The 27950-nt window shown below is 42.5% G+C and overlaps 1 protein-coding gene across 1 annotated transcript in view; it reads right to left on the bottom strand.

The window, feature by feature from the left end:
• Window positions 1-27950, bottom strand: part of EXOSC7 (exosome component 7) — a 46210-nt gene that overhangs the window by 5901 nt on the left and 12359 nt on the right. Inside the window, exons 4-7 of the mRNA XM_088462975.1 lie at window positions 21127-21292; window positions 18259-18329; window positions 14870-14993; window positions 14508-14663 (exon numbers count right to left, since the gene is read on the bottom strand). Of these exons, the coding sequence (XP_088319101.1) occupies window positions 14508-14663; window positions 14870-14993; window positions 18259-18329; window positions 21127-21292 (517 nt within the window). The remainder of the gene's footprint in view (window positions 1-14507; window positions 14664-14869; window positions 14994-18258; window positions 18330-21126; window positions 21293-27950) is intronic.

Genomic DNA, 27950 nt, shown 5'->3' with positions numbered 1-27950 from the left:
TGTAGGGACCACCAGTTATCAGAGAAGCCGTGAAGTTGGCCTAGTGGCTTACCATGTATTTGCAAATGCATGCAACAAATATCTCTGAATTTCTTTTACCATATAGTTTTCAAGTATTGTTGCAGGTACAATTTAGTGTGCTGGGGGAAATCTGGGGGACACTCCCCTTTCTGTTTTTTTTGTATACTAAGTCGAAATTCCGCTGCCAGAATCCCTCCGCCCGGCATAATGCTGACGCTGATAATAGGATGGACTTCAGGATACCGGCGTCGGCATCCCGACCACCGAAGCCCGAAACGTCCGGATGGTGGTAAGTATGCAAGCTTAGCCAGGGATGGGGGGTTAGGATTAGACATCCCCGGGGGGGATTTAGGGTTAGGCACCCCCCTGGGAGGGTTACAGTTAGGCTACAGGGAGGGGGTATAGGGTTATGCACCCCCTGGGAGAGTTAGGTTTAGGGTGCGGGAAGGGGGCGTTAGGGTTAGGCACCAACGGGGGGGGGTTAGGGTTTGGTGGGGGAGAGGGGAGGCTTAGGGCACTTACCAGCAGTAGTCGGGATCTTCAGCCTTCGGGCTTTCACTGTCGATATTTGAACCGTAGTATAGGCAGAGATGTAGTAATAGCAGTATGATTGACAGTCCTTAGTATAGGCAGAGATGTAGTGGTAATATGATTGGCAGTCCTTAGTATAGGCAATTTTGGATAACGGAATATTCCGTATTTTGGAATATTTGCATATCATAATGAAATATCTTGGGAATCGGACCCCAATATACACACAGAAAGCATTTATGTGTTATAAACACCTTATACACACAGCCTGCAGGTAATTTTATACAATATTTTCAATATTTTTGTGGCTCAAGCAAAGTTTGTGTACATACATGAAATTCATTTATGTTTCATATACACCCTATACACACAGCCTGAAGGTAATTTTATACAATATTTTTAATAATTTGTGCCTTATACAAAGTTTATGTACATTGAACCATCAAAAATCAAAGGTTTCAATAACTCAGTCATGGCAAAATTATTCCGTATTTCAGAATATTCTGTATTTCGGAATATTTGGATATGGGAGACTCAACCTGTAGTAGTAGTAGTAGTAGTAGTAGTATGATTGGGAGTCCTTAGCATAGGCAGAGATATAGTAATAGTATGAATGGGAGTCCTTAGTATAGGCAGAGATGTAGTAGTAGTATGATTGGCAGTACTTAGTATAAGCAGAGATGTAATGGTAGTAGTAATATGATTGGCAGTCCATAGTATAGGCAGATATGTAGTACAGTAGTACTGTAGTGTAATAACAAAGTAAAATTGCGCACTGGACTGTAGTTGATGGGCTGGGGGACCTGCACTTACCATCCCTAAATCATTGATTACCCACAGGAGGTTAGACACCCTTCATTGTAAGTGCGCTCAAATGACCCCCTTCTATAATGAATGAATGTTGATTCAGTATCAATTTTGTATTTAGGTAGTTTATTGGCAACATAAATAAAATAATAGTGTCACGGTGCAGAGGACCTGTGAAACCCAGTTCGTAGGATAAAATGGAATGATTATTCAGAATTGTGAGTGTCACAATGAGCACATGGTGATGAATAATAGTCTTATAGATATATTGGGAGTGTGTGACCAGGGTAGGAGGGAGCAATGTATCTCAGTCAATAGGTGAGTAATGATGCTGACTGTGGCGTCCCGCTAGTCAGTATGACAGTGCCTGCTGAAAATAGGTAAAGATGGCGGTGTCCGGGATGAGATGTTCTGAGGGGTGACCGATCGGGTGCCGTAGTAGTAGTATGATTGGCAGTCCTTAGTATAGGCAGAGATATAGTAGTAGTATGATTGGCAGTACTTAGTATAGGCAGAGATGTAGTAGTAATAATACGATTGGCGGGGCGTGGCCTGGCAGCCTTCGAGAACGGACGTGTCTGTCTTTTCTCCTGGCAAATCCCATTGTGGAGAGATCCTGACCCATCTGGACCCTATTGGTGGCCACTCACTGCCTGCCCCTTGTCAGCTGCTAGCGGGGGACGCTGCGGCGGAATCGGGAGACAGCTCCTCTGTCTCTGCGGATTGCGGCATGCTCACCTCCTAGGATTCCCGGACTCCAGTACCGCCACGACCCGGAGAGGAAACGCGCGACGGGCTCTCTCCTGCCGGCCCGGTTTGACTTTGGGAACCCTCCTCGCAGCTCCTGTTCCCGCCCGCTGCTGGATCCCACTCACCTCACCCCTCTCCTGCCGGAAAGTCCCGTCGCGGCCGTGATTTGGATGCGCGACGTGGGCGTCCTCCAGCTCCGGCCTGACAGTGGGAAGACTGCTCCGTTTGCGGCTGCGGTGCGCGCAGTCGCGCGCAGCCCATCTTCCCTCTCTGCCTATCTATTCCCGCTTGCCAGACCTGCCACCCCAGCATAAGTAAAGGGCAACTACCTGGCACATACCCAGTTCCTTCCTCCTGCCTCCATCTTGGGCCTCACAGACGCTGTGCTACAGCATAAACTCCAGCACTGAAGCCCCAGGGGGTAGTGAATCTAATAGCCTGCTCTCTCTTGTACACACGAAGAGGTTCAATCTATTGAGCTCCCTTTGAAGCTAATATTTGAAGTTAATAACCACCATATTCATCTCTAAGTGCATGAATCATATATCTCCCTATTAATGGCAAGAAATCTCCACCTGGTGGCTAGAGCATGTAACTTCCATTCACTACTGGAATTAATTTTGATATATACATAGGGCACGATTCTATTCAGCGCGATGTAAATAGCGCCGGGAGTGAGCTCCCGGAGCTATTCAATACACCGCGCTGCCAAGTCCGACAAATGATTTCTTCTCTCATCCCTCCGGGGATGAGAGAAGAAATCCGACAAAAGTCCCGGCTGTTTTCTGCACTTGGCGCCTGGAAAACAGCCTCGCGCCGGGAAGTTAGGTCGGGGAATGCCCGTTATCGCGCCTAAAAACCCTGTTTAAGGAGCGAGAACGAGTCTTCCCCTACCGAGCATCGCGATGAATTGAATAGCTCCGGGAGCTATCTCCCGGCGCTATTTACATCGCGTAGAATTGAATCGTGCCCATAGTGTTTTTTCACTTTAATTCATATCACCAGTGTGTCTACTTAAAAGCCGCAAGATGACTGACACCCTTCCATTTTAGATGGGACGGTTCTTTCTTTGATGGCTGCCTAACTATAGGCTTCTGGGGGTCTGTGCTCGCATGTGGTTCACTTACATGACACACCTACGCTAATTTACTCTCTTTGCCCAACTCATTTATTGCCTCCATATATCTCACATTCTCTCAAAATGGGCAAAGGCAAGAAAACTACAAACAAAAGAGAAGAATCTCGTCCTAGAAACGAAACACCTCAATCAGACCTGAGACCTTTCCTCCTGCCAACACCTTCCAAGTCCGGCTCCACTCAAAATAATTTAGAATCTTCTTCGGCCCAGTCTAACACTTCAAGGCCCTCCTCAATGAAGACCCTTCTCTTCTATCCTCATCTAAAGTCGTCAATGAGATCAAAGAAATACTGGCTTACATTACAACCTTACCAACTAAACAAGACCTCCAAAATTACCATAAGGCAAGAAATGGCATCGGTCAAACACGATTTATCTCTACTTTCAGACCATCTTACTTCCTTAGAAGAGTGTCAAGAATCAACAGATACTACGCTCTCCAAATTTAAGGATGTTATATCTTCCCAATCAACTGAACTCCAAGCTTTAAAGTCTAAAATAGACGATCTGGACAACAGGGGTAGACGGAATAACATTCGTATTAGGGGCTTATCGGAAGATGTCCAACCCTCCAACCTGATAGATGCCTTGACGAAGATCTTTAACGAAATCCTCGGCAAAGACCCGAATGATAAAATAGTTTTTGACAGGGCCCATCGAGCTTTACGCCCTCGAAGCTCTTCCTCGGACAGACCAAGAGATGCCATCTGCCGACTTCACTATTTTACCCAAAAGGAAGATATCATGCGCAAAGTCAGACAATTGGATGGAGTGGACTTTAACGGTGACACTATACACATCTTCCAAGACTTATCTTGGCACACCCTACAATTACGGAGAGCGCTACGACCTTTGACAGAAGAACTCCACCAACGCCAGCTCAAATACCGCTGGGGTTTCCCATTTCACCTTCAGGTGACGTTCTCCGGCAAAATTCTATCCCTTCACACCCAGTCTGAACTCCCCTCATTCTGTGCTACCCTGGGCCTCCCTACAATCGAGACACCTGAGTGGAAAGACCCTTTGATCCATTTAGACCTGCCACCTCATCCAGAAAAACACACTTCGTGGCAGACAGTTCAACAGTCACAACACAGACCAAAGATCACCTCTGTCCATCATGAAGTGGAAGGCACTTGAAAAATGGATATCCGCCTGGTCTTATTGTTCCAGTTTGCTTCTCTTTATTCTAGGTTTTTGCCCAGACTAAGTGAAGTAAACGTTCAACTTGAAAGGATTTCAGTCCTTCATTACCTGAGAAATTTTGTTTCTATTAGGGATTACAATTTAACGATATTTCTGTATGTCTTGATCCGGTTTACGCTATTATATTCATTGTTGGCTTATGTTGGGATCTCTACACTTTCTCTTATATAGATGTGATGTCAATGTTTTCTTATTATTGTTAATATAGTTAACAGGGCCGTGTTTAGGCATAGACCCCCCTGTGCCCCCTTACCCCACACTCCATGTTTTCACCTACTGAGATCTTGGATAAGGTGCTATATTCCATGATCTCAGTCGCGGGATTCTCATTGTTACTGATAGTATTGTATTGTTTACTATTTGTGTGTGTTCTTTTTTTTCTTTTTACCCCTTCTAATTTATTTTTTTTTTTTTCTCATTGGGATCCTTATTGCTCTTTATATCTAGGTTTTCCTAATGTCTATAGACACTAAACTACATATCTCCTCTATTAATTCCCGGGGCCTAAACATCCTGGAAAAAAGGTCCAAGCTTCTACGATCGCCATTTCCCTACCTCCTTTTTTAACAATAACCCTGAGTTAAAGTCAAAGGGAGTTGCCATCCTTTTTTCTCAGAGGCTTCCCATTACCGATATAACTGTCCATAGACTAATCCCAGGTAGAGTCCTCTTGTTAAATTGTCAACTTTTTAATCAAACCTTCTCATTCATTAACATATGCGCTCCCAATCAAGTCCAACATACTTTCCTCAAATCAGTTCTAGATCAGACAGACCCCCTGATGAAGGGTATAACAATAATTGGAGGTGACCTCAATTGGGACTATGGATCCTACTCTAGATACTTCTAATAGCTCCCCTAGTTTCTCAAATGCTAAATACCGCCATGTTAGGAAAGCATTTCATGACTACCAGTTGGCCGACTCATGGAGAGTCTTACACCCCTCAACCCATGACTATTCTTTTTACTCCCACCCTCATAAAGCATATTCCCGCCTTGACTATCTGTTTTTGAGCCATAGACATCTTCATCTGCTCGCTGATGCCTCTATTGGCTCTATTACATGGTCGGACCATGCTCCAGTCTCGCTGAAGCTGGCTTTACCCCATTTCTAACCCAGACAGTGGACTTAACGACTCAATGAGTCTCTATTACAAGATGCACACTGCAGGGCTGAGATTGCTGCGACTCTAGCTGACTATCTTGTTCATAACGATACTCCGGAAGTCTCCCAGATTACTCTCTGGGAGGCACATAAATGTGAAGCTCATATTTCAGTTATCCCTAAACCAGGCAAGGACCCCTCCCTGTGCCCAAGTTACAGACCCATCACGCTCCTTAATGTTGACATGAAACTATACACCAAACTCATAGCTAACAGGATTCATCCCCTACTCCCTCAATTGGTCCATAGTGATCAGGTTGGTTTCGTTAGAGGCCGGGAAGCACGTGATAATACTACAAAAGTACTCAATCTTATGCATCTAGCATCCCAGAAGAATACTCCTGTAATTCTCTCTGTCAACTGACGTTGAAAAAGCGTTCGACAGGATCAGTTGGACGTTTATGAGGTCTGTGCTTGTCCACGTGAGACTGGGTCCTCTTGCTTTACATAGGATTTTAGCTCTCTACAAGACTCCTTATGCACGAGTCAGAGTTAACGGCACCTAATCAGAGGTCTTTCCCATTACGAATGGCACTAGACAGAGTTGCCCGTTATCTCCGTTAATCTTTATACTATGTATGGAAGCCTTAGCGCGATCCATACGGGCCAATCCTAACATTTCAGGTATATCTGCAGGTGGGACGGAACATAAACTTGCTTTAATTTGCAGATGACCTGCTAGCTACCATATCTCATCCAACTATATTACTACCCCACCTAATGGATGAATTTGCAAAATTTGGAGATTTATCTAATTTTAAAATTAATTTCACCAAATCCAGAGCCCTTAACAGCTCCTCCCCCTCAACAGTGGCTGGCCTACAATCTGCCTTCCCGTTCTCATAGCACCCCAGCCATATCACTTACCTAGGGGTTAAACTCACTAAAGATATGTCACAACTATTCCGTGCCAACTTCTACCCTCTCATCATCATTTCGTTTAGATTATAACCACTGGCATCTAAAGCTGCTTTCTTGGTTGGGGAAGATTAATGTGGTCAAGATGACCACACTCCCCAAATTGCTTTACGTTCTCCAGACTATTCCGATAAAAGTACCGGAGTCTTGGTTCTGTTCTATCAATTGTCTAATCCGTCAGTTTATTTGGTCTCGAAAACGCCCCAGAATTAGACGAGACTTATTATCGCGGTCAAAACAATCAGGTGGCTTTCAACTTCCAGACATTAAGTCTTATTATCATGCCATCCACCTGAACAGAGTACTTGAGTGGACTAAGAACAGAGACATTAAGCAATGGTTGCTCTAGAAGGCTGATTCAAGGTTATGTTTTTTTTTATGAGAAATGTTTGTATTTCTTTATTTTTGTTAAATACTAATAAAAATAGAATACATAAAAAAAATAAAAAAATAATAATAATAGGATTGGCAGTCCTTAGTATAGGCAGATATGTAGTAGCAGTATGATTAGCAGTCATTAGTATAGGCAGAGATGTAGTAGCAGTAGTAGCAGTATGATTGGGAGTCCTTAGTATAGGCAGAGCTGTAGTAGTAGTATGATTGGCAGTATAGGCAGAGATGTAGTAGTAGTAGTAGTAGTAGTAGTAGTAGTATGATGATTGGCAGTCCTTAGTATAGGCAGAGATGTAGTAGTAGTATGATTGGCAGAGATGTAGTAGTAGTATGATTGGCAGTCCTTAGTATAGGCAGAGATGTAGTAGTAGTATGATTGGCAGTCCTTAGTATAAGCAGAGATGTAGTAGTAGTATGATTGGCAGTCCTTAGTATTGGCAGATATGTAGTAGTAGTATGATTGGTAGTCCTTAGTATAGGCAGATATGTAGTAGTAGTATGATGATTGGGAGTCCTTAGTATAGGCAGATATGTAGTAGCAGTAGTAGTAGTATGATTGGCAGTCCTTAGTATAGGCAGAGATGTAGCAGTAGTAGTATGATTGGCAGTCCTTAGTATAGGCAGATATGTAGTAGTAGTATGATTGGCAGTCCTTAGTATAGGCAGATATGTAGTAGTAGTATGATCGGTAGTCCTTAGTATAGGCAAAGATGTAGTAGCATTATGTTTGGCAGTCCTTAGTATAGGCAGAGATGTAGTAGTAGTATGATTGGCAGTCCTTAGTATAGGCAGAGATGTAGTAGCAGTAGTAGCAGTATGATTGGGAGTCCTTAGTATAGGCAGAGCTGTAGTAGTAGTATGATTGGCAGTATAGGCAGAGATGTAGTAGTAGTATGATTGGGAGTCCTTAGTATAGGCAGAGATGTAGTAGTAGTAGTAGTAGTAGTATGATGATTGGCAGTCCTTAGTATAGGCAGAGATGTAGTAGTAGTATGATTGGCAGAGATGTAGTAGTAGTATGATTGGCAGAGATGTAGTAGTAGTATGATTGGTAGTCCTTAGTATAGGCAGAGATGTAGTAGCAGTATGATTGGCAGTCATTAGTATAGGCAGAGATGTAGTAGTAGTAGTAGTATGATGATTGGCAGTCCTTAGTATAGGCAGAGATGTAGTAGTAGTATGTTTGGCAGTCCTTAGGATAGGCAGAGATGTAGTAGTAGTATGATTGGCAGTCCTTAGTATAGGCAGAGATGTAGTAGTAGTATGATTGGCAGTCCTTAGTATAGGCAGAGATGTAGTAGTAGTATGATTGGTAGTCCTTAGTATAGGCAGAGATGTAGTAGTAGTATGATTGGCAATCCTTAGTATAGGCAGAGATGTAGTAGTAGTATGATTGGCAGTCCTTAGTATAGGCAGAGATGTAGTAGTAGCATGATTGGCAGTCCTTAGTATTGGCAGATATGTAGTAGTAGTATGATTGGCAGTCCTTAGTATAGGCAGATATGTAGTAGCAGTATGATTGGGAGTCCTTAGTATAGGCAGATATGTAGTAGTAGTATGATTGGCAGTCCTTAGTATAGGCAGAGATGTAGTAGTAGTATGATTGGGAGTCCTTAGTATAGGCAGATATGTAGTAGCAGTATGATTGGCAGTACTTCGTATAGGCAGATATGTAGTAGCAGTAGTAGTAGTATGATTGGCAGTCCTTCGTATAAGCAGAGATATAGTAGTACAGGTTGAGTCTTCCATATCCAAAATGCTTGGGACCAGGGGTATTTTGGATATCGGAATATTCCGTATTTTGGAAAATTTCGTGGAATCGGTATGAGATGCCGGTGGCTACTACATCTCTGCTTATATACCACCACCACATACTACTACATCTCTGCTCTTATTAGGATTGCTGGTCGTATCAGGGTGCGCAAAATAGGCGCTATAGCGCTTTTTTATGCGCTACAGGAAGTTGGGGACCCAGTTTTTAAAACTCAGCGGGTCCTACAGGACCCGCTGTGTGTGTAGTGTGCAGTGCCACATCAGCCAATCACCACCACCGGCAGCGTCTCCTCAACCAATCGCCGCCGGCAGATTCTCATTAGCCTATTGCTACTGGAAGAGTCTCCTCCCCCGCTGGACACAGACCAGCTGGCTGGAGACGTGAGAACTACAGTTCCCAGAATCCCTGCGTCCGCTGGCGCCTTCTGCAGCTTCCACTCCCTGCTCCCTCGGACTCTCCCTGTGCCTCTTCTTTACTGAACCTCCCACCTCTGCTCCGTGGCTCCCCCTCCTCCCCGCGGGCTTTCACCTCCTGCAGACTGGCATCACATCCTGTAGGTGCAGGTGAGTAATGATGCATAGCATACACACTGATACATTAGTAACACAGTGTTCGCAAATACGCGCTATAGCGCGTATTTTACCCCATATCGGGGACTGGGGACCCACTTTTTTAAAGTCCCCGTTTCCCCGGGGACGCGCTGCGCTGTGGCCAATCCCTGACAGCTGGCTGCAGCACAGTGCGTCCCCCTGCAGTAACAGACACAACGCTGTCTGTTATAGCAGCCAATGAGAGTCAGATAGACTCACTGGCTGCTGCTGTAGAAAGCCGTACTGGGATCAAGGCACAGCGTCCGTGCCCGGCGCTGGGACAGTGTTTGTTCCCAGCGCCGGGTAAGCCACCGCGGCGGGTACCTGGTGGAAGGGACCGCCTGGTACCTTCCACCAGTGGCGGCGGGAGAAGCTCTGCTCCGGGCGCGAGCTGAGCGGTGCCCATGACGGGCCAGCGGCAGAAGACTGAAGCTGAGGACCGAAGAGGACTGCGGGGGAGGAAAGCGAAAGAGCTAACGAAGCTCCCCCCCGCAGCCTCTTCCACCGTACCGGCAGACGGCCTTGGGCCACCGGTCTCCTAGACCACCAGGCTTGTCGGGCACTAGGCCCGTGGGATGAATTCAGGCAATAGGCCTGTGGGTCTCTAGGCGGGCACAAGGCCCGGGCAATATAGGGGGCATTAGGCCCAATTGAAGGTATATGCCCCCCAAATAGGTGTGTGACTTGGGCATTAGGCCCAGGTCACTAGAGGGCCCACGTATTTGCCCTTTAGTGGCTTGAGCCTAATGCCCAGGTCACTCACACCTATTAGGGGGGCAGATACCTTCATTGAACTGCGCACTGCACAGGGGAAGCGCTCCTGGGGGCACTGCACAGGGGGAGCGCTCCTGGGGGCACTGCACAGGGGGAGCGCTCCTGGGGGCACTGCACAGGGGGAGCGCTCCTGGGGGCACTGCACAGGGGGAGCGCTCCTGGGGGCACTGCACAGGGGGAGCGCTCCTGGGGGCACTGCACAGGGGGAGCGCTCCTGGGGGCACTGCACAGGGGGAGCGCTCCTGGGGGCACTGCACAGGGGGAGCGCTCCTGGGGGCACTGCACAGGGGGAGCGCTCCTGGGGGCACTGCACAGGGGGAGCGCTCCTGGGGGCACTGCACAGGGGGAGCGCTCCTGGGGGCACTGCACAGGGGGAAAGTCATTACCCGAAAGATCATGGAGGCATTAAAACATGCATTTAAGAGGCTTGTGGGGATATCTGTGCATTTTAGGGGCATGTGGGGATGTGTGGTGGCATGTGGGGAGCTCTAAAGCATAAATTATGATGGGACCCAGAAATGGTCAGGTAGGACCCCATTTTTTTAAAGTGGTGGGTCCCTGGGACCCACAAATTTTGTCGCTCACCGCGATCACTGGTAACAGTGCTGGTAGTAAAGTGCTGCTGCGCATGTGAGGAGAGCTGGGGGACAGGACACTTACATACTGCGCAGGCACTGATCACAAGAACTGGCAATCTACCTCCCTGTGCCAACTCTTGTGATCAGTGCCTGCGCAGTATGTACGTGTCCTGTGTATGTGCGCAGGAAGTTGCTCTGTACAGTGCGGGGGATCATGCTCTGGTGCCCCCGAGCGTATGGAAGAGGGGTGATGGGGCTCTAGGCAGGGTGGGTAAGATGGAGGGGATGCACCCCGTGTTCTACTCCTCCCCTCCCCCCCCCCCACGTATGTATGTAGGTGACAGCGCTCAGTGATTGCAGAGTGTGCACAGTGCTGACCCCTAGGGGTTCTTTCTCGTTACTGCAGTAGGGGGGCATTAGTCCTGTGCCCTTGGCACTTATTCTGGGCAGAGTATTAAAAATTATATGGGCTATATTTATCGCAGGGTAATAATCCCACCATAGGGCATCTGTATTATTCATATAAAGCATTTTTTTCAGAGCAATAAATATGATGCTAACATTCCTCTGAGACACCTATACGGATGTGTGTAAGGTAAAGTGAGCTACAGTCCTACAGAGCTAGCACTCCATTCTCCGGCTGCCACTGCATTTAGTGTTCTTAGTAAGTGCTCACTACACAGCTGTCCTGGTCCAGAGTGACCATCTAATACTAATCAAAACCCCAGACAATCTTTGAAATCGCCCCACAGGCCATAGGTTACCCCCATACTGTGTTTATTTCCATACTAAATACACATTACTATAGGCTGGGTTACTGGATTTTCCTTTACTGTAAACTACCTTAGTGGTAGTGTGCAGCTGTCAGGGCGGATACTGAAAATTACTTGCCGTTCCACAGCACCAACACCTCACCCCCAGCACTGCCTGTCCCTAACCTCCACTTTGCCTCCAACGCTATCCCAGCTATCTACCCTTGTCCCCTCTCTACCCTTAGTACTGCCTGCCTCTAACCTCTTCTTTGCCCCCAGTACTGCCGCAGCTGCTATCCACCCTTCACCCCTTCCTACCCCCAGCACTATCTGACCCTAGCCCCCTCCTTGCCCCCACCACTGTCGCAACTGCTGGTTGTACTTACCCCTCCCTACCCCCAGCACTGCCTGCCCTAACTCCCCTCTTGTCCCAGCTCTATCCCAACTGCTGCTTGTCCTTAACCCCCTGTACCCCAACTGCTATTTGCCCCCAGCACTGTCCAAACTGCTTCCTGTCCTCAACCCCCATAATGTGTGATGGGACCCAAAAACAGTGGAGTAGGACCCCAATTTTTCCAAGTGAGGGGTCCCTGGGACCCACAATTTTTTTCGCTCAGCGCGATCACTGCATACTATTACTGGAAAATCTGTGTACTGAGGGCCTAATTCACTAAAGAAAGCAACTGCGAATGTAATAGCGATTACGCATGCAGTTCAACTGCGATAGTATGCTAATCCACTGCGATCGCAATGCCACCGCTGCACAACATAAGGACGCCGACTTTACCTTACACACATCCGTAATGATTTGTAAGACTGCAAAACCATCAGTAAAATAGAGTACCATCACAGCCTCACGCACACTTGCACAAGCCCTGACCTTACTCAGAAATTGCTAACTTCCACGTACGCTATCAGGCCTTAGGCTGCGTAGGGCATCGCAGTGGATAATTTATGCACACCACTGCAATGGCGATCAAACGCACTGGCACGCCTGCGTTACGCCGACCAGTCCCGATCGCAATGGCTAGTTCGGCCGATTGCGTGCATATCAGCAACTGCGTTCCTTGCTTAATCAGTCCCTAAGGACAGTCATATTATTACTATATCTCTGTCTGTAACAAGGACAGTCAAATTACGACTATACATTTCTCTGTACACTTATTCATTCTACATCTCCATACTAAAGATATCAGGCATTAAATTAGTGACAGTAAATTTATTATTGGTTTTCATTTGCTCCAAAAGAAAAAATACTCATTAAGTAGGATTTGACTTTTGAGTTTAAATAAAAAAATCATTACCAGATAATTTGTTTAAATATTAATGTAAATTAATCAATAATTCTACAGGTGCAGTCTACAGAAAAACTTCATTTAGATCTAAATAGCCTCATATGTCCACTTAACACTTGTATAGGAAGGAACACATGCTAGTAAGATATGCAGAGTATATGTACAGTAAGAATGCTAACTGGAAGTGCCAGGTACAGAGTTTTAAACCACTTGCTTGGCACAAATGCTTGGGATGAGACTGTGGCCAGGAGTTCTTTACCTGATAAGGTCGCATCCCATGAGACAATGCCACAACTCTGCGTCCCCATCTCCACCTCCTGTTCCAGACCCCTGAGAGTAATGTTGTGACCTCAATCCAATATCGCTCCCCAGAATGCCGTGTGAAAGGAACACTGGAGCGAGTGTGCCAAAACTAGAAGTGCTAGGAGGGGAACAGTTCCCACCAGAGCACAAATACGCTGATCTTGGCAATGAGGATATTTTAAAAGTAAAAAAATTAATATAAAGGGGGCGATTCAATTCAACACGAATTCAGTGCACTGTGCGGTCGAAGAATGCCGGTCATCGCGCCTTAACAAGGGTGTTAAGGCGCGGTAACCGGCATTCTCTGACCAAAGCGCCAGGCGCGCGGCTGTGAGCACCACGCTATGTAGAAAAACAGCCGCGCACCCGGCACTTTGGTCGGATTTGTCTTTGCATCCCCAGTAGGGTGCGAGAAGAAATCCTTAGCGCGCCCAAACAGCGCGGTGTATTGAATAACTTCGGGAGTCCCTCCCGTCGCTATTCAATAGCGCTTTGAATTGAATTCCCCCCATAGTGAGCACTAATACACTGAGGTCTATCACCACTAGCAGGTGAGGGAAGGGGGCTTTTTCTGATGACGATGGGAGGCCTATGCACAATGGGGGGTGTAATACACAAAAAGGGATATTTTTTTTTCAAAACATTTAAATAAATTTTTAAAAATATGGGGGGGAAATGTCAGTGAAGTAATTAAATGGAGCAGAATTGATGTTATTAGATACCACATACCAGTAACAATATTGCCAACACATCTATCAATCACTCCTGGACTCCTTTGCTGTGGAACCTAGCTTGGCACTTTTTGAGCTGGTCACATGCCAGAATCATTTTGTATACAGTACCCATAGAAATTATACCTTATTTTTTTCAGAAGGCTTTAAATTTCCAGAAAATAGCATTCATTTGCTTATTTCTCCTCACATGGCATAGCCAACCTAACCAAATTGGCAAAAAAAAAAAAAAAGTACTTTTGTTTAAATTGAATTTGCAAAAAAGTTAAATAAAAGCAAACACTTTTTTTTTTTGCCTCAGCACCATCAAGGAATATATTATGGTTCTTGCTTCAGCATTAAATCACCTATCCCAAAACTTCAAAAAAATGGGATTCTAGTTATGTATAAATAAATGGTACAAGGGTAATGTATTTTTGATACATAAAAGGAATAATATGGTAGCCCAACAAGCCTGAGTGGGTACCAGTATAGAGGAGACAGAGCACTTTTAATGTTCTCTGCTTTATTTCCCAGCTTATAAAAATGTCTACAGTGCTTTGCCTGAAAGGAGCAGCATTTAGTGATGTTACCGTTTCTCCGACAGGATTACATCATCAAACCCCACACATCTGAGGGACAGCATCTACATGGGGGAGGGATGGACTTTTGTGAGTTCCTCACACCGCATTGAGCCCATGACATGCTTAGAGTCCAACACATCCTCAGTAGTGAAAGGATTAATGTTCTAAGAAGCCGTACAATGTGGAGAACAACAATGATTCATGCGTCATATCTGTACCTCAATCATTTCGAAGATGCTTTCCGGATCAAGGCTTCCTTTGCCTATTTTTCTCATACAAGTTAAGGTACCCTTGCTAGTCACAGAGATGAGGAGACTAGCCAAGGAACACGCTTCTTCTTGCAATGTGGCATCTACCACATGCCGATGACCTATCTGTGAAAGCACAAAACAAGGTTTTACAGTTCCTTCAGTATCTAAAGAAGTCCCTAAAAGAAATAAACTAAGAATATCTCAAGTCTAAGCAAGGAAACAGAACAGCTATCACTATGGAACATCTCACCGTTCCTAATCAATACAATAATTGCAGCCTCAAATAGGAATGTGAAAGTAAAATTAGACAGCATGGCAATTATACTTACTCGGCTTAATGTGACAACACAAGGAACGTCTGCCACATTCAGCCGCATACAGTCGTAAGGATCATCTGAAAGTTCAATGTCTTTTGTTCCCTCGTCATCTTCCAAGACGCGCACTTTAGGTATCCTGATTTATACATTAAGCATGAATCATATTTATCATCAGTATATTTCATATAGAGGTCTAAGTACTATGGAGAGAGAAAGTGGACGGAGATAAAGTACCTACCAATCAGCTCCTAACTGCCATGTTACAGGCTGTGTTTGAAAAATTACAATTAGGAGCTGATTGATTGGTACTTTATCTCCATACACTTTCTCTCTCTTACAGGCCTAGTACATACACCCCCCCTTAAGGGGGAGATGTATCAAGCCTCCTAAACATTGGAGAAGTGGACAAGTCACCATAGCAACCAATCAGCTTCTAGCTAGAATTTTAGTGTTCATCCTAGCACCCTGCACACATCCCATGCAGTTCCTCTTTCCTTCCTGGGGTGTCGCTTTCTGCTCTGGTGCTTCTAGCACACTCAGCTGATGCAACAAACTGCAAAGATACAGCCCAGAGTGTGCTAGAAGCACCAGAGAACAACACCGCAGGAAGGAAAGAGGAACAGCAGGGGTTGTGACAAGTGCAGGGTGCTAGAATGAACACTAGAATTTATCAAGTACATTCTATAAAATTATAGGTAGAAGCTGATTGATTGCTATGTAACATCTCCCCTTTAGATACAAAATTATTTAAATTTTACCATCATTTTTGACCTACACAGGAGTTAAGCTTCCACCTATAGAAAGTAGGGCACTGTAACCTAATGGTAGGAATAAACATTCTGGGTTGAGCTCATAGTCCTGCAAATTAAGCCTATCAATTTTCTGGGAACCACTGATCTCCCTGAGGCTCTTCATGACCAATGCATGCCACATGAAGGCCGTGGTGGTGGAGGACATCATAGTAAAAACATAGAGGAGAAGAGCATACCATAGCCTATCTGCCTGCTACTTCATGTGCCATGTGATATATGATACTGGTAAATCTGAACTGTCAATAATTAATAGTAATGTGAAGATACAAAGGGAATAATTTGCTTCTTATAGCCTGCCACAGTGGTTTATGTGATTGCGGATTTAACAGCAAAACAAAGATATTTTAAAGAGTATAATGCCCTCTAGAGGGCACAGTACTCAACATTATGATATCCTCCTAAAGGCAAATCTTCATTCTTATGGAATATAAAAAGAAACTAATAGAAATTATCTACATGGTATTTCTTAAAACCAAACTGATAATTTACACATACAAGTCCGATTTCACATAGTCTGTCTGAAAGTAAAACAATGCTCCCAGCCTAATGTATTGAATTTAGATCTGAAAACAAGATTTCCCAATTCATCCACAGCTTAGACTTCCTTTCCAACAAATATTACAAATAAATGGTTCTTGAATCCCATTGCTCTCAACTATTTAGCAGAGCACCAGAGGATCATCCCATTTATTCTCTGCATTGTCTGCCTGCAGGCTTGGCTGGTTTAAACCACCTCGGTTTAAGTAATGGTTTAAAAAAAAAAAAAAAAAAAAAACCAAACACTTTTTTTTATAATGCTGTGACTAGAGGCACAACTCTGTGACTGGTATTATTCCACATTCTTGTTGCTTGTGGTTTTTTGTCAGAGTAAGCTGAACCAATGCAGTAAGTCACACACACTACAAAGATATAGGGAGGATGAACCAGATAAGAGGTGCTAAATCTGCCTTGCATAAAGCTAACACTTCTCCCCCATCAATCCCACAGGGCAGGGAAAAAACCCACAGCTAACATACTCAATCTTAAAGAGTAAACACCAACACATAAAACAGGCAATACACAGAGAAACGCCTCATGGTTTAATCTCCATGTTTACCTTTGTATTTCAATTCAAAACCTTCAGTCCTTTTGAGATGAATGCTAGAATGAAAGAGTCTCTGTGGTGTCACAAGTATCATCTTATGAATTGTGGACGAGCAAAAAAAAAAAAAAATGCAATTGAAAAAAGTTAACCCCAATGTATTTCCCATTATTTAACAACTTCTGACTGCACAACCATCTTCAGCTAGTGTAGAAAGAATTTTTTCTTCTTCCAGTTTAGTTCATTTGAAGTTTCGAAACAGACTGGGAACTGAAAAGGTGACATTTCCAGTTCTAATGCTAAACTCCTTTTTTTGTGTTTGTGTGTTTCTCTGAAAAGTGCTATTACGTGTTTTAATTATGCTTAGTCCAAAATATGATTTGACATCTTTCAATAAAACCAATCAAACCCTAATAACTTTGGTTTGTTAATGTTAGAAAGCATTAAAACGTGATCGATCAAGGTTTCTAATACATAGCAAGATTCTTTTTTTTTTTCAATTAAACATTAATGCAAAAACACTGACATAACGCAAGTGAGGTGTTCTACATATACAAACGAGTCACAGCATTGTTATACGTGACAAACTTGCTAAATTATTTTGTATACAATTACTTTTCTTACCACTACTTTCACTACCATATCTACCGAGTAACTTATTTTGTGTTTCCCCTACATTTGTGCTGTCCCATACTGCAAGATCCTTTTTTATTTGGAATCTCATTTACCTTCAACTGTGTATTGAGAACAGAATAGATAAGCAGAAGTTTTAAGTCTGCTTTAATTGAGAGAAACTGGTAAAGGCAGACAAAATGAGCTACGGATGAGTCCTCAACTACAATGGGGAGTTTATTTACTTTGCATCCTAGATGTCTGATAACCTGAAATGGTTCTTTAAAATAAGCATTTTTAAGAATACATTTCTAACCCTTTCATAAGATTTAACATAGTTAGCCAACATATGTTTTCTCTCTAAAGAGACCTAACAAGGGGAACGATTCCTTCTAGATATCCACACCTTTCTCTCTCTCATGTCTCCCCTAGAACAAAGTCAGTAGAACTACATGTGTGTGCTCAAATATTTAAGGAGCTTGTGTGTCTAATCAAAACATATGGAAGCCATTGGAGTCTTGTTTTATTTTTACAGCTTACCAAAATTCACAGAACCTGAAGCTGTAGTAGAGCTCATCATTATACAATCTCTAGCATGCATACAGGAAAATAAGACCCTGTTGGATCATATAGAGACGGACATCAGCAGTCAGCGTGGAACTGCAGCCTCACCAACACCACCTACAGCTGTAACAGGTAGATAGCTTGGATAGATGCGGAAAACGTCAACAATGACCATATTAGTTTATGACTCCCATTAATTAGCTTAAAATGTCTCAGCGGAACAGATATCGTGCACATGTACAGATACTATTCCCCAGCTGGCCGCTGAAACACTGCCAGTAGCAATATGAGCAGGGGACATTGTTACTTATTCATTTTACTCTGCAGCTTACCTTGCATTAAAGAGAGCGGCCTTCACTGCTATGGAGATTGTATCAAACAGGTTTCCACCACACTCCAAAAGCTGCAAGCAGAAATATAGAATATAGTATAATAAATACAGAGAATGATGCAGGACCATATGATATTTACATGGTACTAATACATGACTGAACAAACCCTGATAGGAGCCATGTAGCTATTGCAGATGACACATATTTAGAAAGTTATTTCTGTTGAAGCCAATGGATGCACATATTCACTGGCTGCTTTAATGATCCTATTGGCACCCTGATTTGACATGCTGGATCCTGCATCATACATAAATTACTATGTCCTTTTCTGCAATTACTATATCACCACAGTAACTAAATAAGCAAGTGACTCAAATACACATGAAACACCTATAATACTTTCATTAGCAGTAAATCTAATCCTGGACACTTACAATATTTTTTCATACAGTGCTGTGTGACAAGAACAAAGGCAATCAGCTAATTTTTCATTAGAAGGCGCAGTGATCAAGTTACAGCACTAAAACACTGCAAGTAATTTCACACACAATGAACAATTAGTCAGGTGCTAATTTGTAATGTTAATTGTACTGTAATTACAAATCAAGCCTATTATGTGAGAACAAAGACACAACGGACAAGAACTTTAATAAATGAAGATTAGTTGTATGCTGGGAAATACGCATTGTATTTTACAGGAAGATTAAAATGGGAATGTTGCTTAGATTATTGTTCTATTTTATTTTATACATATGCACACAATAGGCATAAAACAAATCAGACAAGTTCTCTGTAACTATGGAAACTGTAGCTGCAGAACTCATCACAGCGGACATAATCTAGTAACCCAAGGTAATGAGATGAGAATGCTATAAATACTAACTTCGAAAAGTTACAGTGTCGGTAACAAAAAGAGATACTTTATCTCAGGGCCTGATTCAGAGTTGTACACTGACTCAGCTGCTCCTGCGTCTGCCGAGCAAATACATGCACGTCGCAGCTACTGGGTTTTGTATTGAGACGCCCACCAGTGGCTTTGCAAATCCAAGCATCTGTGTACAAAGTGGCAGCATTGGTAGCAGATCATTCAATGGCCATGGGAACTGAGAAGCCAGAGACATTTTCACTGCATATGGGACCACAGGTGCAGGCTGTAACCTGAAAACGGTGGTGACACGTCTCTGTTCTTTGCTGCCACTCCCCATTACCCTTCACAAGTGCTCCCTGTCTGTCAAATACACTACGAGTAAAAAAAAACTGCTGTGAGCGACTATAGTAATGTACCTTGATGCATGCGCAGTTTAATGATAATCGCTCAACTGCAAAATATCGGCATTGCTTACAATTCTGAATCAGGCCCCCAGAACAGTAATTCTATTGCAGTGTTGCAAAGCCTATTTAGCTGGGACCCCAATGTCAGAATACCATTTGTTCTAGGGCAGTGCTTAAAGTGGTCCCCTTGGGGCTTTTTCTATAAAGGGACAGCTCGCTCTGAAAAAAAGGGCATGGTGTCTCAATAGTATTTCCAATTCAAATTATGCCACACAATAGCACAATCTTGATTCACATTACACCACATAGTAGTGTCCCTTTCATGTATGACATACAGCAGTGCCCCTTTTACGCAATGCCCACTGTAGTGGTGTCCCTTAAGCAGTGTCCCTGAAGCAGTGCCCCCAGTAGTGGCAGTTGTGGAATGGGAAATTGCATGTTATGATTCACACCTCATACAAGTGTGCAGGCAAACGTGCATTGCAGGTGTTCCTGTAACTGGGTGATATGTGCTCAGGTGGTACACTGTGGCGATGCCTGGCATTAAACCATCGGCAATTGAATCACCCCGCTAAAAGTCCTTGTGTTGTGTAGCATTCATAGCTGTAGCACTTCTTGTGTGATAGAGCAACTGCTGTGAATCTGTATATGGAAACCACCCTTACACAAAAGCTAAAGCCTTACAGATAGATACAGATTGCACTGAGGGGTGAGATCAGCTACTTACAACTGTTTCTTACTCATAATGATAAAACAGAAACAACTGAGGTTGAGGATCGTTTACAATGGAGATAATCTGTGAGTTAACGTATACTTTTGTCACAACACCAAACAATAGCAGCAGAATGGATTATGCACATGATCTCTGACATAAACAAAATAAAGTAAGGCATTATATAGGCAAGACCTGGTTACACTATTTCTACACCCGGCTATAAATATTTTTCAACGGATATACTGTAATCTCCAAATCAATAGATAGAAAGTTAGATCCATTTCCCCCTAAGGCTGGAGATGTGGCCCACAGCAACTAGCTAAAATGTATTAAGTACATTCTATAAAATGATAGGTACAGATGTGTCCTCATACACCTGGCCTCAACCACCACAAGCCTCCAACAGGTGTAGCGCACCTCTTTCTCTTTCTTCGACTTTAACCTCACTTTAGTTATAACAAAGCAGAAAGTCGCAGATGAAACACAATGGAACTTGGCGTATGAAAAAGCTGCTGCATCGTAGCACTTTGTATACAGCTTCAGTCTCAAACGCACAATGGTGTACAAATGTCACACCATGCAATCTAGCAAAGTAGAACTGTCACTTTCAGTGTTTTATTTGTGCAAAAAATTTTGAGTGAAAAAGACTCTTGGAGCAGACGAGTGGCCAGGGACCTGGCGTGGCTGAAGCCACAGAGTATGAGGACACATCTGTAGAAGCGGATTGGATGCTGTGGGCAACGTCTTTACTCTGTAGGTTTGATACATTTCTCCCATAATCCATTCTGCTATGGCATACCAAGAGTGCTTTTAAGAGTTATCCCAAAGATATGATGGAATAGGAAAGAAAATAAATAATAAATAAATTATATTTCACTCACCAGTACATCAACATAAAGGACCCAGCAGTGCTCACCCGGCAGGATGCAGAGAGACTTAAGGTCAATGCTGCTCTTGTTATCAAATATTTTATAGAACATGTTCGCAATCTCTGTGCCAAGCTCCTCTCCTCCACGGCCTTCAAATTCTGGAGCAGCATTAGCAGAACTGGAAGAAAATGTAAAGTCTGAAATATCTCCTTATGGTGGTAAATAAAGTCACTGCTTCATATTACATTCCTCCTGAAGTAATCAATATGCATTGGGAAACACGATTACTATGTATCAGACACTTTTCAGGGAAACTCTAGTGGTATTTTTCTTAGAAGAGCCTGGTGCATTTTTTGCCTCCTTTAATAAAGTCATGCTTTTATATAGAGAGTAGAGACACACAGTATTGTAGTCAGGGTACACTGGTGGAAGAGTAATATGACTGAGCAAAGGCTAAAGACATTAACACTATATAAAAAGTCTTGTGTGTACTCAGTGGATAGCTGATCTGGTTCATTTGCTGGAGACATGATACGGTGTAAAAGTAATGCTCATACAAGTAATATTCTATATGGTAGTATCCTGCAACATTCAAACTGCATCCAATAACAGTTTGAATGGACCTTTAATAGACTTTAAAGATCTATATGATAACACATAGGCAGACATGGAAAACCTTAACGACTACGACTAACAGTGAATTCTACAAAGAAATCAATCAATGCAGAAATAGTCTATACTAATGTTAACTGTCAAAATTCAAAAAGTGGGAGGATAATGGGTTCATAGTTAAAAATAATTTTAAAGTAAGGTAGTTTATTCCAAAAAGGTGGATATATTACAAGTAGTAACAGGTGATAATAATAGATTTGATGGCTTCATTAGTTTAATTATGAAAATTAAGTTGAATAGAAATTCTTGACATTGTATTGTATAACAAGAAATGGTGGCTTGCTTATGTGATGGACAAGAATGAAGATGAATTAAAAAGTGACCTTCCTTCATCCAGCTGGACCTTCACGGTCATTGTTCTATCCAAGGAAGCCTGATGTACTATGGATACCTCTAATAGATGTCTTATGCAAAGTCGTCCCTACAACTCCAACTGGAAGAATTTAGGTCATGTCTCCTGATGACATTTTAAAAACCACTCAGGCATTGACAAACTATTTTCAGCTAACATTGCTGACTGACTATAAAAATCAAGTTGAATAGAAATACTTGACATTTTATTAATTAACTAATGAAGCCATCAAATCTATTACTACTTTTTTGAATAAACTACCTTGCTTTAAAATTATTTTTAACTATGAACCCATTAGCCTACCACTTTTAAATTTTGACAGTTAACATTAGTATAGACTATTTCTATAATTTTTTTTTAAACTTTTTCTGTCGTCGCACTTTTTGAGAAAATCATGATCAAAAATTTCAGTTTCAATTTGGAAAAAGTTTTTCCTCATAAAGCCTATTGTGTTGTTTATCATAGGAAAGGGCATACAAAACACAGTAAAATGACACCACTCCCACCTCTCTAGCTTAATTAGAAGAGCTGCTATGGCGATTTGAAAATATGCTGGTTGTGCGTTAACAGTTTTTACATTTTGGAAACCGCATGAGTTATTTAAATAAAATTTTGTATTTTTTCTTAGACTACATATATACTCTTCCATATACCACATTTGAACAAAATCTGAGCTGGTGAGGTAAAACTTTAACAAAAAGTGTGTTGCTTTGACAGGGAATGGCCCCACTCCTAGATCCGCATTGCTAGTTAATGGGGCCCATCCATCAGCGATGGATTGCCGCGATCCCGCGATGCTGCAACCCGGCATTGCAGGAATCCAACATGTTGGATTTTCACGATTTGATGATCGCGATCGTCAAATCGGGGACATTTAACAATGAAAATTTCAGCGATCCTGCGACAGATCGCTGAACATCGATGTTGGCCGGCCGGCATTTCCGATTGTGTTGCAGGATCGCAGAAATACCTGTCAGATGTATGGGTACCTTAAGACTTTTTATTTTGTTAATAAATTAGGTATTGTCTCTTTAAAAGCAAAAAATGTACAGTGGAAATGTTTTTCAACAATGGCTACAAGAGTCTGATGCACACCTGAGTGCTGACCTTTACCAGCTAGGTCTCCACTCGGATGATGGCTAGCATCTGAAATCTTTCACAATAGCTGGAAATGATATGGATTCCCTTGCCTCAAGAATCTGTCTTTAGAACTGGAACCAAGGTGTGATTAGGGGTAGGGGTCACTATATAACAATGTACAATGACTGACACCTTATTGGTTTTGTTAATAGTTTATATACCATTTAATATTCAAAGGGAATTCTTCTGTAAACTGAACATTTTGATCATCAACTTGTATTGTTCCATGTCATTATAAGAGTCTCCAGCTTCAACTGAGAAAACATTCAATATTTTGGTATATACAACCTATTTTTCGCAGCTTGTAATCAGCCTTTCCAGATGGAACAGCTAAAGCAAGATGTCGGGAAATCAAAGACAATTCTAACTAGAGACATCACTGCTACGGAAAACATTACATCTTGCTGCAAACACATATTGAATTCATCCTGCGACCCACTTGCATCTGCTACATCAAGTGTATGATGTAGTTCTTTCACTTTCCATGACACCACACAGTAGTTAGGAAGACATGAAGGTGGCAAATTCATCACAGACTTCCCACAGCTTTAGGGTCAATGAGCTCCAGAATCAATTAACTCATTGATGACTTATACAGCATTCTAGACATTCTTGACTACCGTATATTAAAACGTCTTAATTATGGAGAGTGAGCCGATATGGTTCCTTTTTTTGTAGCATAGTAGAATAAATATTTCGTTATTGTATTTAAAAAATAAAATAAAATTACTTATAAATCAGTTTACCAATTATTCTGGCTTTAATATTTGCACAGCTGCAATTTAACCGCAAATATACCATTGCATTTATTCAGACTCCTAAAGAGTCCAGGCATACAGAATAGGGGTTCTGTATGTAGGCCACAATAAAATGTATGCACTAAATGGTTCACTCACTGATAGTAATATGTGCAGGTAGATGGATACCAAAAGAAGTTTGTGAATTTATAAGATAGATAAGTAGATACAAAGGGAATGTTTGTATGTGTGACAAAAGATAGTCACCACATGAAAGTCGGGAACAGCAATGCTGATGGGCCTTTTCCACATAGCATCATCACAAGCAAATAGAGAAATGGGCAGCTCCAATACATATAGCCATCTGCAGTCCCTTGGTCAGAAACATACCAATTAGTAAAGGGCCAACATGATTTAGGCACAGTAACATATGAGCTAGTAAGCTCACAGCCAATAATAGATTACACGCCCCATGCACATTTGCATTTGATCATATATGGGAGCAAGACAGAAATCGACTGCACATAATACCAGTCTGCTCAGCTAAAAAGGATTAGATGCAGTAGAATTGGGCTCCAGAACATACTGCAGGATCCTCTCAGATCACAAAAATCTTCCGTATATACAAACGTACAATAGAATAGAATGTAGCAATTTAAAAACAATTTAAGTACACCCAATGTGAAGTATAGGGGAAAAATTTATATTATAGATTCTTCAGTTGTCCCAAGGAGATATAAGGAAACTTCACTACATCAGATATATTCGCTGAAAGAAGAAAAATTGCCCATCACAGGTTTCTTTAGAATCCACACATTAAAGGAGTTCCGTATAAATACTCTTACTAGCTTTTGAATATGTGAAAGCCCATCAGATTATTTTTAGGATACAAAAGATTGACAATTCCATATGCATCAGGTCATATATAAAGGAGACTAGGAAAGAAAACTTACATAAATACCATCAGACAAGATGGATTATTATATAATGATAAACATTGCACTCACATAAATATAAAACATGTGAGTTCACTAACTTCCTACTGAATCACGGCAGCAAAAAGGCGCATCATACAAAAGTCCCAAAGCGAACCAGAGTCCTGAAGACCATTAGTAGGAAAGTCCTCTTTGAAGATGTAAAACAGGCCAGGAAACCAGATGTCCTCACTCCCGCACATGCCAACTCGTATCAATATTCTACATATGTTTATCAAGGCATGTGGTGAGGTTCAAACCTCTCTACCTTAAATACCCCCTAACACCATTTAGAAAACAACTCCCACATGAGTTTAATCAGAGGATTCCAAAAGTTGTTTCTCAATATAACAAAAGCATTGTTTTAACTGTTTCACAGAAATATCTGCAAAATAGTCTCTTTTTACAGTATTCTAGCTTGAAGATGTGAAGACAGAGGTCAAGTCTAACCCTGTGCCATCATATTTTCTGCAATGCGGAGAGTGAGTGTGAAGTGTCTTCTGACACAATGGGAACTTTTTAGTTATTCTATTGTTCCTCTGCTTATTTTACACTTAGAAACTTGCGACAATTCTAGTATTTTAATCATCATACAAAGAGCAGCTAAAAAAAATTAAAAAAAAGGGCAATAATCCAGGAAGAAAGTATATATATGTGCTATTAAAAAAATATATACAGTCAGGTGCATAAATATTGGGACATTGACAGAATTTTCATATTTTGGCCTCTATTCACCACCACAATGGCTTTGAAATTAAACAAACAAGATGTGCTTTAACTGCAGACATTCAGATTTAATTTGAGGGTAATTACATCCAAATCAGGTGAACGGTGTAGGAATTACAACGGTTTCTATATGTGCCTCCCACTTTTTAAGGGGCCAAAAGTAATGGGACAACGAAACAATCCTAAATCTAACTTTCACTTTTTAATACTTTGTTGCAAATCCTTTGCAGGCAATTACAGCCTGAAGTCTGGAACGCATAGACATCACCAGACGCTGGGTTTCATCCCTGGTGATGCTCTGCCAGGCCTCTACTGCAAATGTCTTCAGTTCCTGCTTGTTCTTGGGGCATTTTCCCTTCAGTTTTGTCTTCATCAAGTGAAATGCATGCTCAATCAGACTCAGGTCAGAGGATTGACTTGGCCATTGCATAACATTCCACTTTTTAGCCTTAAAAAACTCTTTGGTTGCTTTTGCAGTATGCTTGTATATAGTGTTGAGTAAAGGGGCACAGGGCTGGTTTATCAAACATTCAGAATGTTGCACATATCCGGATAACATTCATTACCTTTAAAGCTGCATACACACACACAATGATTTTTTGAACAATATCGTTTAACGATAATAGTTTGAAAAAAATCATTCACTTTCTGAGTCAAACGATGAATGATTATCGTTCATGCGTGTTCACATTTGTAGTTCAGTCAGACTTGTCAACTCAACGATTTTCATTATGGGAATATGCAAAAATCGTTTGCAGTTAAAAAAATCGTTCATAAAATCGTTGGTAACAAAATCGTTGTGTGTGTATGCAGCTTAAGAGTTATTTCTGAGCAAAATACATCACTGCTATGAAAGATCCTGCTTTGCTCCTGTGAGATAGCTATACCTACTTAGTTCTGGTGGCCCAAAGATAAAGTACCAGCTAACATTTTAATCAATCCCCTGTATGTTATGTTTTGGAGTTGTACCTCACTGCCCAGGACAGCTAACCAGCAGTCATAAACTAAAGTGAGCTTTCAGGAGTTTCCAGCCAGAATAAACAGAAACACAAGAGGTGCCACGTTCAGGTGAAGGAGTCTGATGGTGACAGCAAAACCCATATAGATGTAAAGGTACTAAGTCGTCGTGTATCGGAGACTAGCAGCTGGTGAAGAAATATTAATAGGAGTGGTGAGATTCATCAAATTACTGATGTCAGTCGAACTTTATAAATAGGTAACTCCACTAGCACAAGACAGAAAAAGCTTATGTATCATACACCCCATGTCATTGGTCCATGCTGTATACATTTCTATCTATAAGGAGAAGATGAGTGACAAGAGGGCACTGGGAGGTGAGAAGGGAATTGGGTAAATACTGCAAGAACAAAGCAAAAACAAGAGATATGGTAAGAACTTACCTTTGTTATCTCTGTTTCTACGAAGTCCATAGGGTCCACAGGGTGACCTTGGGGTATAGCTGGATCCTGGATCCTCGGGCACCACGGAGTTAAAGCTTTTAGCTGCTCCCAGGATGCACTTGGGTCCAACCTCCCCTATACCCCGCCTCCGAGCCACAGGCACCTCAGTTGTTAAGCAGCCCAGGCCGGAGGAGGAGACGAAACAGAGAGAAGGAGGACTGGAAAACACAAGAACCATACTCACAGAAATGGGAGACGGAAAACCGGTGACCAGTCACAGAGCCCATATGAAGCCAGGTGCGTCAGGGCGGGTGCCCTGTGGACCCTATGGACTTCGTAGAAACAGAGATAACAAAAGGTAAGTTCTTACCATATCTCTTGTTTTCTACTTCAGGGTCCATAGGGGTCCACAGGTTGACCTTGGGGATGTCCCAAAGCAGTCCAACTAAGGGCGGGAACCCTCCTGTGCTGATAGGAGAACCCGGCGCCCAAAGGATGCATCCTGAGAGGCAAAGGTGTCAAACGCATAGAACCTCAAAAAGGTCTGAATGGAAGACCAGGTGGCCGCCTTACAGAGCTGAACAGCAGAGGCGCCATGGCTAGCAGCCCAAGAAGGGCCCACGGACCGAGTGGAATGAGCCTTAACAGAGGCTGGAACAGGTAAACCCTCCTGCATAGAAGCCTCAATAATAACAGAACGAAGCCAACGGGCTAGAGTCTGTTTGTTGGCAGGCCAACCCCTCTTGAGAAAACCAAAGAGGATAAACAAAGAATCCGACTTCCTCACAGAACTAGTCCGGTCCACATAAACCTGGAGTGCCCGGACAACGTCTAA

The sequence above is a fragment of the Taudactylus pleione genome, unplaced genomic scaffold (genome assembly GCF_031769625.1).
Source record: "Taudactylus pleione unplaced genomic scaffold, aTauple2 ptg000053l, whole genome shotgun sequence".
NCBI lineage: Eukaryota > Metazoa > Chordata > Amphibia > Anura > Myobatrachidae > Taudactylus > Taudactylus pleione.
Note: the sequence above shows the minus strand (reverse complement) of the source record. Positions and strands in the feature narration are given on the sequence as shown.